This window comes from Notamacropus eugenii, chromosome 3, assembly GCF_028372415.1.
Source record: "Notamacropus eugenii isolate mMacEug1 chromosome 3, mMacEug1.pri_v2, whole genome shotgun sequence".
NCBI lineage: Eukaryota > Metazoa > Chordata > Mammalia > Diprotodontia > Macropodidae > Notamacropus > Notamacropus eugenii.
This window is the reverse complement of record NC_092874.1, coordinates 379,183,255-379,196,491: the sequence shown is the minus strand read 5'-3', so window position 1 is coordinate 379,196,491 and position 13,237 is coordinate 379,183,255. Positions and strand designations below refer to the sequence as shown.

Here is a 13,237-nt window from a genome sequence, read left to right as displayed (position 1 = left end):
CTCTCCTCGGCCTTGGGCCACCTCCCAATCCTCCTCTCCACTTCATTCATTTACGAAGCAAGTTTTATTGAACACCTATGTGCCTAGCACTGGGTCTCTGCCCTCAAGGAACTTATATTCTTAAGAGGGGGCAGGGCAGAGAAACAATATCTACCCAGATAAATGAACAGAAAATATTTACAAAATAAATAAGAGGTAATCTGGAGAGGAAGACACTAACAAGTGAAGATTTCAGGAAGAATTTCATGTGGGGGTGGCACTGGAGCTAAGCCTACAAGAAGACTAGTTAGGCATTTCCGGAAGGAACTTGCAGGATTCAAATCCAGCCCCAGCCTCCTCACTGGAGAGAGGTGTGGTAAAATGGAGGGTATGACCTTCCAGCTCCAAGTGGATGCTTTCGTGAATGCATGCCAGCCTTTCCAAAGGCACGGGGCTGGAATGTGGCGTGCCAAGGACAGTCAGTTTGGCTAGAACTTAAAAGCAGGTGAGAAAATGAGGAGGTAAGCTGGAGCCACATGCTAAAGGGCTTTAAATACCCAAAGGGAAAAAAAAGAGGAAAGTCCCCGAGGCAAGAGAGAACCACTAGACTTTGCAAAGCTGAGGGACAAGTGTCTGAGCTGTGCAAGGTAACTCGTCTCATTAAAAGTTAAGTCATCTCAACTCCAAGGGACTCAGGATGGAAAATGCTCTCCACATCCAGAGAGCTCTGGCGTCTGAATGCAGATGGAAGCACATTATTGGCTCTGCTTTTCCTTTGTGGTTTTGTTTCTTCTTTCTTGTGGCTCCTCCCTTTAATTCTAATTCTTCTTTACATCATGACTAATGTGAAAATATGTTTAATATAAATGTCTAAGTAGAGCCTATGGATTGCATGCCATTTTGGGGAGGGGGAGAAAATTTAAAATTCAAAATCTTATGGAAGTGAAGGTTGAAGACTAAAGATAAAATTATTATTTAAAAAAAGTTAAGTCATCACACAACCCTGAAAACAAACCAAAACAAGACCCTCCTCTCAGTGATTCTGAGGGAGGAAGAGAAGTGCTCTGATTGGATCAAGTGGCACTGAAGAGCCTGCTCCCCAGGGTATCTCAGTAATGTGCCTCTCCTGCCTCTCTCTTCACAGCCTGTGCCCTAAAACCCTGTGGGCTATGCCTTCCAAAGGCATCAAGACCCCAAAGAAACTGCCTCAAGTTAGAATTAGGAGCCAGACCTAGAGTTTTCCTGGTGGACCTAGAAGTCCGAGAGTCATTGCAGTCATCACCACCAGCAGGCACAGCATCCCAAGGACACACCAACATGGTGTGTGTGGCTTTCTAGGACAGGAGAGCCTAGCTCCTATTAAAGCTTAAGATTGCATTAAAATTTGAGGGGTACTTTGTATGTGTGTACATGTGTACCAGGTGTATATGTGTACATACATAGATATACAAAATCTATTTTTTATAAGTCACATTTTAAATGCATTAGGAAGCTCACTATTTCATGCATCATTCAGGAAATCTTCTTCCCAAGAAGTCTTTTGTAATGCTGTTGGGTAACAGAAAGACACTAGATTTGTAATCAGAAGACGAGTGTGTGAATCTCAGCCCTGCCACTTACTTACAGGCTATGGGATGCTGGACAACTCATTTAATCTCTTCTGGGCATCAGCCACCTCATCGTTAAAATGGGGGTGCATAACTTGCATAACTTACCTTATAAGAGATCCAAAGATATCACATATGTGAGGTACTATGTCTGCTATGAGAGTCACCACCTAAACAATCAATTTGGTGGTTTCAGGTTTTCACATGCAGAACTCTGCCTGTGTTTTGTTTTGGGGGTTTCCCTCCCCTCCAAACAGGGCACTTGAGTTATAGACGGGAACAGTGGAGGCACAGTGAGCAACAACACGTCGGTTCCTGAATCGAACCACACCTTAAATCAGTGACCAAACCTGGGTTAAAACTCAAGACCAACAGAAGAGCACGAAAGCCTCCCCAATGGCCTTTCCCTCCTCCCAATCCCTATCTTCTATGGAAGTTATCAGATGACCATCACTCTCTCAGTGGCAGTGTTTGGTGTAACCACATAGCCAAAAAAGTAGCCACATGGAGAATGCACAAACATAAAGGCTAATTTCTCTAAGAGATCACTTCCAAGACTCACGTGAACCGATGCTGAGTGAAGTGAGAAGAACCAGGGGATCATTGGATACAGGAATAGCAACATTGTACAATGATCAACTATCACAGACTTGGCTCTTATCAGCAATACAATGAGCCAAGACAATTCCATGGCCATCCACACCCAGAGAAAGAACTGTGGAGTCTGAATGCAGATCAAAGCAAACACTACTTTCACTTGTTTTTTGTGTGTTTCTCTTTTGTTCTGTTTATTCTTTCATAACATGACTAATGTGAAATATGTTTACATGACTGCACATGTACAACTTCTATCAGATTGCTTCCACCTTGGGGTGGGGGAGGATGAAAGGGAGGCAGGAAGAAAAAAATTTGAAACTCAAACTCATAAAAAATGAATGTCAAAAATTATCTTTACATGTAATTAGAAAAAGCAAAATACTATACCAAAAACCCCAAATTTCATCCTAGCATAAATATTTTAAAAGATAAATTCTAGAAAATAAATGTTTATAATTAAAATACTAACCAATAAATATTACTTTTGGAGTCTTTGGCTCTGGTGCCAATTTAAAAAAAAGAGATACAACTTCCAAATTAAAAAAAAATTTTTTTAAAGCAATACATTACCACCAAAAAAAAAAAAAAACTAGGGTAAATAAAGTATAACATAAAAACGTTTTTAAAAAAGAGAGAGACCACTTTTAGTCTAACAGACAGTCATTAGCTAACCAGTTTTAAAATCATGCTAGTCCACTGTAGGTTTACTGACCCCACCCAAATCTGATAGTACTTTGTAACCATCTGCACTGACAACTCTTAGATTAAGTTAAAAATTGCTCACAGGTTGCTGTATAAGTGATACACCATTTTACATATATATATATTTCAGCTTTCTAACTAGACTATAAACCCCTCCAAGGCAGGGCCAATCTTCTACTTCTTTTGATAGCATCCAACAATACCTCACGCAGAGCTTTGCACAACAAATGCATAATATCCCTAAGCATCATCATCCAAGAATAGAGGACATTAATACAGATGGACTGACATACACTTCCATATTATTCCTCAATTTTAGAGATAAGAAAAATGAAGTCAATAAAGGCTAAGTGACTAGCCCGGGGTCACACTGCTAGTGAGTTCCTGAGATTGTATTCCAGCCTGGTTCTTCCTGACTCCAAGTCCCGCACGTTACCCATGAAATGCTACTGTGTGGCAGGGGTCCTGTTTTCAAGTTTTTGTTGATGTTGTTCAGTTGTTTCCACTGTGTCTGGCTCTCTGGGGTTTTCTTGGCAGAGACGTTGCAGTGGTTTGCCATTTCCTTCTCCAGCTCATTTTACAGACGTAGAAACTGAGGCAAAGAGGGTTAAGTGACTTTTCCAGGGTCACACAACTGGTAAATGTCCAAAGTCAAATTTGAACTCAGGAAGATGAGTCCTCTGGACTCCAGGACCAGTGCCACCTAGCCGCCCTAAAATTTAAAATTTAAAATCCCCATAATTTGCCAGGATCTAAAGTAGTATCTTCCTAAGGATGCAAAGGGATGTAACAGAAACCCTTATTTCATTCAGTGGAGTTAAAATCCTGACAGAGAGGTCCCCTGTCTAAATTAACTTGGAGGACTCCATATTTATAATGGCAAGCCACCCAACCCCACCCTGCAGTTGCAGAGGTAACCTGCAGTGACTCCAGGTATTATCGTGGTGATAAAGGGGAAACAGAGAGCGTGAAAACCCGCCTCTAAGCAGAGGCCACTTAATGAAGTTTGACCCAGTGGGGCAATTTGGAGTCAGAAGGCCTGGTTCTGAATTCCAGCTTTGCTACTTAATACCTGTCCCTTGAGTAAATCATGGGGTCTCTCTGGACTTCAGTTTCCCTTTCTGTAATAAGAGGCTGAACTCAGTCCCTTCTCATTCTAATGTAAGTATGTGTACGTCTAAGGCAATTCACAAATCAGAAAAACCAAATTTTTTTTTCCCCAGTTCTATGGCAAAATGTCCTCTAGAGCAATGACCAAGTCACCACCCCTACTTGGTAAATTATATTAGCTCCCTATTACCTCTAGAATCAAACAGAAACCTTTGGGGGTTTTTCTGCCTTTAAAGTTCTTCACCATTTGGGTCCCAACCTGCCTTTCCAGTCTTTTCCAACACTACATCCTTCCCTCACTCTGACCTTACTGCCCAACTTGCTACTGCTCACACACCAGGATCCATCTCCCCTCTTTTCTGTCTCTCATGATTACAATGGTCTGAGCATCCTTTCATGTCCTTCCCCACCCTGCCTTCCCCTCAAAGGTTACCATGTATCTCTCTGCTTTGTTAGACACTCATATAGCATATGTTGTCTCCTTTATAACATGAACTTCTTGAGGCCAGAACATATTATTTTGTTTTTGTCTTCATATATCCAGCTCCTCGCACAAGGACACACATTAGGCACTTTGTAAGTGCTAGCCGACTGACTGGATCCTGGGAATCCATGACCCTAGAGGGTCAGCTGTCCATACATACGGAGAATCCATCCTTTGCAGGGCAAGATACAAAATGGAGGTAAAATATGCTATAATTCCTGGTCTCACGGAGCTTAGAGTCTGGGAGAGGGGATAAAAGACAAACAGATACCAAGGATACACAATAATAATACATGATAAGTACATTAGAAATCTATGAAATACAGTCACACGGCTCAAAAGGATGTGTCAAACTGGGAGTGATGCCAGTTTCCCACAGTCACTGCTCTTTCCAATACATCATCCCACCCATTAACCTACGAGCTCATCTCTGCATCTCAGGAGGATAGGGCCCCTTAAAGGAGATGAACAAAAGAACTGCAAATGATTACTAATCACATGAGATCATGCTCCTAATCACCAACAAGAGAAAAACACAAATCAAAGCAGGCCTAAATCCTCACATCCAGCAAATACGACAAAAGATGGGAACGGTCAATGTCGTAGGGGTTGTGTAAGAAGAGAATCCCACCGGTGTACCGTTGGTGGAGCTGTGAATCATAACTTTGGAACTGTGAAAATAAAGTGAGTACTAGGCATATGTCTGGGGAAGGGGGTGTCATTGATAAGAAGCTTAAATGAACTGATGAAGAGTGAAGTAAGCAAATCCAGAAAACAATACGCACAATGACTACAACGTTAATGGAAAGAACCAACATAAAACAAAAGTGAACGTTGTAAGTTAACAAAGAACCAGCAAAGCCCCAAGAAGAACTGTGAAAAGCCGTCCCTGTCCTATTCCTTTGCAGAGGTCAGAGGTCCATGGGTGTAGAACACTACATACATTTCTGACTTTTTTGATATAGTGACCAGTTTTGCTGATTTTTTCCTCTTCTTTCTCTTTCCTTTTCTTTGAAAAATATTATTTGTTATATGGGATGGTTCTCTGGGAGAAGGGAGGAATACTGGGAGAAATTTTGGTAATGTGAAAAACAAAAACTATCAATAAATTTTTATTTTAAAAAAGGAGAATGAGGTCATGCAGTTAAAATATAATGATCAAAAGCTTAGCCTCAAAAAAAAGACTTGAGAATTTGCCTGTTTTTTGCACTGCAGACATTGCGTTGCAGTACAGGTACAGAATACTACATACGGTTTTGGATTTGGTTGGTGTGTTGGTTAGTTTGGTAAGATTTACTTTTTTTCCCTCCTTTTTAAAATTCTTTGTTTAAAAGGATGACCCTTTGGTAGTAGGGAGGAAGGAGAGAAATATTAGGAAATACATCAGTAAAAACAAAAGGTATCCATTTTTAAAAGTTTTAAGAGGGGATGGGGCCAGGTGATTAAGAGAGTCTCTAGCCCAGATAGGAACATCCCTGATTGAATTCAGCCTAGAACTTAGCACAGTGCTTGGCACAAGGCATTCTTAATAAATGCTGGTTGATTGAATGTTGGTTCTCTTTTAGGATTAAATTGGGGTGGATGGAAGGGTATACAATTTCTTCCCTCGAGTCACAGTTTCCTCCAAGTCAGGGGCTTTCCCTGCTGCTCAAGGGTTCAGGTTAGGAAAAAGAAACCTGGATACCCGTATGTAGTTGCCCTGGGCCATGAGCCCAAGCCTGGCGCCTAAGAGGTGGGTGGGCAGGCTCTGTCTGACAGCTGGCCAGACTCCCACTCAACACATCTCAGCAGTGTGTGATGAGCACTTGGGAGTGTGATATCAAGGCCATCCCAGCAGCTGCAGGCCTTTACCTTTGGAGAAGGGAACCAGACTAAAGGAGGCTACCCCTCCCCCTTCCACCTGCTCCCTGTCCCCCCATGACTCACCAAGGAGGCCTGCAGGGAAGGAAGGGAAGTGTGAGGTCTTGGCCCTCTCCCAGAGGTAACATGGTACAGTAGAAAGAGCCAGCCCTGGGTTTGAATTCTGTCTCCGAGACTTCCTGGGTGACTTTAGACAAGTCCCTTAACCTGCCAGGGCCACAGTCTCCTAATCTTTAAAAAGGAAGGGTTGGTCTAGCCAGCCTCTGAGGTTCACTGGTACAGTGAAGAGAGATCTGGGCTTGGAATTAGGAAAACATGGGCTCAGGTCCCACCTTTACCACTTGACTACCTGTATGACCATGGGTAAGTCACAACTTCTCAGGGCCTCAATTTGCTCATCTGTAAAATGGGGAGTTGGATTAAATGATCTCTTAGGTCTAGATCTGGATGCATATATAATCTCCTATAATCCTCCTTCTTTGACACCTCCCTCACCAAAAAAAAAAAAAAAAAGCAGCAAGCAACAATGATTTAAAAGTCATTCTGCTGTGCTTCCTACTTCCTCCTTCTAGGCTCCTTCTCAGAGGCCTCTCTGCAGCCTTGGGCCTTAACATATCTATTAACTTCCTCAACTGACAGGTCAGTCATACTTACCATCATCCAAACTACCTCACATACTTCCCCTCTCTGTCTTGTATCCCAGGTTTCTTGGCATGGGCAATGCACCTCATTGATTCCACCTGGCCCCAATGCATCAAGCAGAAGAAAGCCAGGAGATACAACATCAGAAAATGCAATTGTTTGACTGAACTGACCTTTGAAACAGCACCTCCTCCCCAGTGCCCAGGCCACCTGCAGGTAAGACTAGGGGAAGCCCCACCCCTACCCCCCAGGACCCAAACACACCAGGTGCAGAACAAAGCCGACAGCTTCCAACCTTCGGATTTCCAGCAACTCTCCTGCCCCATCAATCACCTGCCATCAATTCATCTCTTGCACAAGCAAAAAACCACTAAATGCAAGGAGCTGGATTGCAAGAAAAAGGATAAAGAAGAGAAGTAGGTGTACATTTAGAGAAGAGGGAAGGAAGGAGGCCAGGCACCCTAGTGCCCCCGGAGACACAAGAACAGGATCTAGGTCACCAGGGATAAACTGAGCGACTTCAAAACAGCTTTAACTAAGGAAACACTGCAATGAAGCTAAAAGGGGAGTTTGCTGTCACAGGTTCCTGTAATTGACTTGAGAAAAACTGACAATACCACAGCCCAGAAATGAGTAAATCAGTGTGGTTAAGGGAATAGGAATGCTAGTGAATAACTGGTGTTGGAGCAAAGTCTTTCAGACAAATTACCTGATCTTGCTAGGGACAAAAAAAAATTGTTATGCACACATAAATGGCTAATCACATGAGAAAGTAGGAGAAACAGCACTATTGGTGGGGGGACGCAGGAATATACATTCTACAGACACATGCACATCCCATGTGCATTCAAAACCGGGAGGCAGAAAAGTAATCTTTATAAAAGAGCTCCGCCACCACCATTGTGCTCATCACCTGTTCCACCTCTGCTGAATCAGGCTAGTCAACTGCAAAGTCTGCACGTCCCTTCATCCATGCTGGGCCTGCCCCATTCAAGGGAGGGAGGTGGGGAGAGGGAGGGACTTTGGCTGTTCAGGAAACACCCAAGCTAGCACCCACCCTGGCCCACCGAGCTCCACTTAAAACAAACAAACAAACCAAAAATACACCCACTCAATCTTGCAACCAGGCAAACGGTAGTTTTGATGTTGGGTTTTTCCCCTGAAACCATCCCAGTCAACTCTCTACCTACCTACCAACGCTGGCTTTCCAAGCAAATCACTGTCAATACGCATTTGCATTTTCCATTTGGGGGACCCTCTAGGGAAAGGGAAAAAGCAAGCAACCAATGCACAGTTAAAGCACAGGTGAAAATACCACCAAATTAGATTAAATGATCCTTGTTTCAATAACTAAACTACACTTGAGCTCTCCCGCTCCCACCCCTCATCACCCTACCCCCATTTCCACAGGTTTCTGACATTGCAACATATACCTTGCCTTTTGTCCATGACTTCCCAGAAAAGAAGTAGAGAAGCAAGTTCGTTGGGGGCAGGAGAGGTGGGAAGCGGAGCCTAGGAGCTGAACTCAAAAGCCCTTCCAGCAAAACATCCTGAAGGCTTACTTCCCAGACTGGCACAACAAACAAAAAAGGTAGGTGCACCCGAAAGGTTGATGACCTTTTGCAAGTGACCTGGGGTTTCTGGCCCGCTGCCCTGATTCCCTTCTCTCTCCCGACCCAAAGCGATCTGATCGTTGCAGGATTCCTAATCCTGCAGCCTGGAGTGGAAGGGGCAGAAGGGCAGAATCAGAAAGCTGGGAAAGGTAGATAGAGGGGAGGTTCAGAGCTCCGTCTCGCAGGCAGGAGCCGTGGCAGCTGAATTTGGGCAGTTCCAGCTCAGATTACACTTGAAAGCACAGTTGTAAAAAGCTGCAGCAGTTAACTAGCAAGTGACGTAAAACAGGAAACTGAACAGGAGCCAGAAAACATGGAGGCGCTGAAGCACAGGATTGTTTAAAAAAAAAAAAAAAAAGGGAACACACACAGCGAGAGAAAACCTTTCTGGATCGGGACACGTGTTATGGAGACTACACTGGGTGCTTTTTATTTTAAATGTTCTTTTTTACAAGGTCTTTTTCTGGAAAGGAGACGAATGTTGCAAACGTCCTGTTTCTAAAGTGGCTTGAGTTTGAATTCTCAACACCTAAGCCAACTTTTGCAATTCGTCTACCCTGTGAAATCCCCCTTTCTGGCACCCTGGGAAATGTCCCTCCTAGGCTCCAGGTGCTATGAGAAGCTGCTTAGGTCTATTGCACACAAGCCTACGCCAATTCGATCATACCCCTCTCACTCCCCCACTAGTTTCAGTAGGACTAAAACATCTGTAAAAAAACAACAACACAGCCTCCCCAAACCCAGTTTGTAAGAGTTCTGGGAAAGCTGGCTAGGTCCCCAGGAAAAATGCTTCAGGAGCAGAATTCTTTATTTCTTAAAGTGCATGATCCAACATGACTTTCTTTAGCATAATACGTAGGTGCATGAACAGCAGTCGGCTGCATGTTAATTCAGCGTTGGACAGCAGGCACCCACCTCTAAAATGGGATTTAAATTTGGAGAGATGATGAGGCCAGCCAGGTCAAGCAGTAACTGCCCCTTTTCTAAACTGTGCAGGTATCCTCCCTCCCTCCCCCCAACCAGTGCTGCTTTCGGAGTATCTCCAGAAACAGAGAAGTCATTGGGAGCCTGTTCTGCAAGAGAAATTGTGTTTATTTCCCCCTCCTGATGATTCACCTCCCCTATCAGTTTCGGGGCAGCCAGCAGTCCAACCCACAGCACTGCAACCTGCGTCAAGAGTGAAACTAGAGCCCTTTGGAGGCTGAGAGTACCAGCTGCCAGCGTGAAGTACAGGCTGCCATGCCAATTTAACAGCTTTGAAAAATAAAATTAAAAAAAAAAAAACATCAGCCTTGTTTAAAGTGAATAAGAGGCAGGGAGCACTAGACCACACATTATTTATTCTGGGGAACACAGATGTCAAAGGGCCCTGACCACCCTTGAAGTTTATTTGTCCTGAGGGTTCTGTGCAGATCCCAGATCCTAACAACAGACCAGAACAAACAACGGAAACATCCTGCTGTAGACTGCAAGGGCATAGGGCTCCCCAAAACCAATCTGTAGACTAGGGCAGTTGCAGAAAAGAAATAATGGGGGGCTGGCACACAACTGACACTGGTTAGGGTATGATACGTTTCAGCCCCAGGTGTCTCCTGGTCACTCCAGTCAAATTCTGTTCAAGCATCCCCAGTCCTCAAATCGGGCTTCCCTGCAAAAACTTACTGGGAACAAACCTGGCATGCACATTCCTTGCCAACCATGTACTCCTGTTTCAAAAGCCAGTAAAATGGAGCATATGGGGTACACAGATGAAAAGTCAAGAGAAAAAATCCAGGAGCAGAGAGAGCCAGATAATAAGCAGAGAATCAGCTAGAAAAAGGGACAGTTTAAAACATGGGACTCTTAACTTTGCGTCTGTGAACTTGTGTGTGTGTGTGTGTGTTAAAATAAGTATACTGATATTTTTATTTCAGTATAATTGGCTTCCTTTTGCTTTTAATCTTGTGTTTTATGCATTTAAAAACATTATTCTGCGAGAGTCCACAGGCCTCACCAGACTGCTAAAGGGGGTCCCGTGGCACACACACACAAAAATTAAGAACCCCTGATACATATACACCGAAGCTCTCTCTCAAGTTTCTCTAAAAATCAGCCTGTTTGCATTTAATTTTAGTCATTGCCCACAATTAGGTAGAATTTAAGTTCTGGGGGAAGGAACTGGTTTTTAGTCTTTGCATATCTAGAGGCAGCTAGGCAGCAGCAGCAAAGTGCTGGGTCTAGAGTCAAGAAGACCTGAATTCAACCTCAAATTCAACCTCAGACACTTACTAGCTGTGTGATCGTGGTCAGAAAAATGTAACCTGTTTGCCTCAGTTTCCTCATCTATAAAATGGGAATAAAAACAGAATCTACCTTCCAGGGTGGTTTACAAATGAGACATTTGTAAAAAGTACTTAGTTCAGTGCCTAAAACAAGTGTGTTCATCCTTTATTGCCGAAGAAGACCATGCCATCAGAGAAGTAATGACATGACTTTCACTTGACTTTGTTTTGAGTGAGGGAGGGCTGTGCAAGTCACCAGCCTCACTTCTCCAGAGACATCTGAATCCAGTGACCAGATATTCATCAGGATGACTGGAGATGACCCAGGATGAGGCATTTAGGGTTAAGTGACTTGCCCAAGGTCACACAGCTAGTGAGTGTCAAGTGTCTGCGGTGACATTTGCCTCCTGCACCACCTAGCTGCCCCCTGGAACATAGCAGGCACTAAATAAAATAAAAATTTATTCCCTTCCCCTCTTCTCTCTCCCCATCCCCATACCTGGCAGGGTGCTAGAAAAATGCTTGTTCGATGAATAGTGAAATGAATGCACTGAGGCCTGTAAGCCAGAGACTCTTAACATTCAGTTGCATATGGTTAAGGACACAGCCTACTCCTCCAGAAGACCCATGAGAGTCTAATCTCTTAAGGGAAGAAGTCTTTGGAAAGGCAGTCCATTAGAATGAGCTGAGGACAACATAAAAAGTCCTGGAGACAGTCTACACCAGAGGTGTCAAACAAGCTGAGTGCTGCCTAAACCAGGTTAAAAATGTACTTGGGAAATATTTAACAAAATGAATAAAAATATAATAGAACATAGATAATGTTAATATGTGGTTTTCTAAGTCCACATGTGGCTGCAGAGATTCTTGTGTACAATTTAATGGCCCATTTCTACCTGAGTTTGACCCCACTGGTCTACATAGATTGTCTATCTGCCAGATTTGTCTCAAAGAGAGTTTCTCGTATACTGTCAGACAAGGAAGTGGGAAAGATAGCATATACATCAGAACACAGAAAAGGTAAGAGAAAATTCTGCAGCTCCCAGACCTAGCCTGTCTTGGAGGCACTTGACCCACCCTCCAGGCTCTCTTTTCTTTGATATAGTCAGCCCTTCTACCAGGTAGAAAAGTAACTAAACCTACTATCCCCAATATCAGCAGAAGAGGGAAAGCTCCAGGAGGCAATGAACACGTGGTGCGATCATCATAATTATCATTTGTACAGCACTTTGGGGTTTAGAAAGTACTTTACGAGTAATATTTCAATGTTTCTTCATAACAAGCCTGGGAAGCAGGTACGGTTATTATCTCTACTTTTTGTTCAGTCATTACAGTCATATATCTGACTCTTTGTGACCCCTTTGGGGGTTTTCTTGGCAAAGATACTAGAATAGTTTGCCATTTCTATTTCCAGTTCATTTTACAGATGAGGAAACTGAGGCCAACAAGGTTAAGTGACTTGCCCAGGGTCACACAGCTAGTGTCTAAGGCCACATCTGAACTTTCTCTGGATCCAGTCCTGGTGCTCTAGCCACTGTGTAACCTGGCTGCCCTGTCTCCACTTTACAGATAAGAGAGGTTAAGTGACCTGCTCAGTCACACAGCTTGTGAGGATTTGAACTCAGATCTTCCTGAATCCAGGTCCAGTGCTTTCTCTATCTTTAGCTGCTCATCTACACACACACACACACACACACACACACACACACACACACACACACACACACACACACACACACACTATACATACTACGTGCCAGATGCTGTGGAGATTCAAAAGAATGGCCATCAGTTTCAGCCTACGTAGAAATTCAACCTGAGAGATGATCTAGTCCCATCTGCACACTCTGCAGACGGGGAAACTGAGGCCTAGGTAAAGTGACCTATTCTCAGCTACACAGAGTTATTGGCAGAACCAGAAGAACTCAAGAATCCTGGCTCTCAGAGGAGGGTTTTTTGCCACTAGACTGCATACTAGCCTCTAAAAGAAAAGACTTGGGGACAAAAAAACCATGGAAGGAATCACTGAATCTCAGAATGGACAGGACCAGACAACCAGTACCTGAACAGGAATCCCCCACTATGGACATTTGGGTTTCTCTGCTCAAAAATCTTCAGCAATGAGACACTCATTTCCTATGCCAGCACACTCTACTTCTGGACAGCTCTATCTCCCTTCCATTAGAATGTCAGTTTCTTGCTAACAGAGATTATTTTGTTCAAGGTTCCCATCACCTAGCATGCTGTTTATCCTTCATTTTCAAAGATGACCAGTGACATCACAAGTGGGTGAACTGGATTTAAGTGAGGCAGAGCGGCATAAAGTCATCAGCCTCACTCTCTCTTCCAGAGTCATTTAAGTCGAGTGGCAACAAAAGTCAG

General features: G+C 43.6%; 1 protein-coding gene across 2 annotated transcripts in view; it reads right to left on the bottom strand.

Moving 5' to 3' along the window:
- The window catches only part of MAP2K3 (mitogen-activated protein kinase kinase 3), a 77,998-nt gene that overhangs the window by 37,910 nt on the left and 26,851 nt on the right, over positions 1-13,237 (bottom strand). The window contains exon 1 of one of the 2 annotated variants that reach the window (XM_072597618.1): positions 8,415-8,536. The exons of the other annotated variant lie outside the window; for it this stretch is intronic. Coding sequence (XP_072453719.1) covers positions 8,415-8,430 — 16 coding nt within the window. The 5' untranslated portion in view covers positions 8,431-8,536. Of the gene's footprint in view, positions 1-8,414; positions 8,537-13,237 lie in introns of those variants that run through there. 2 annotated transcript variants of the gene reach the window in all.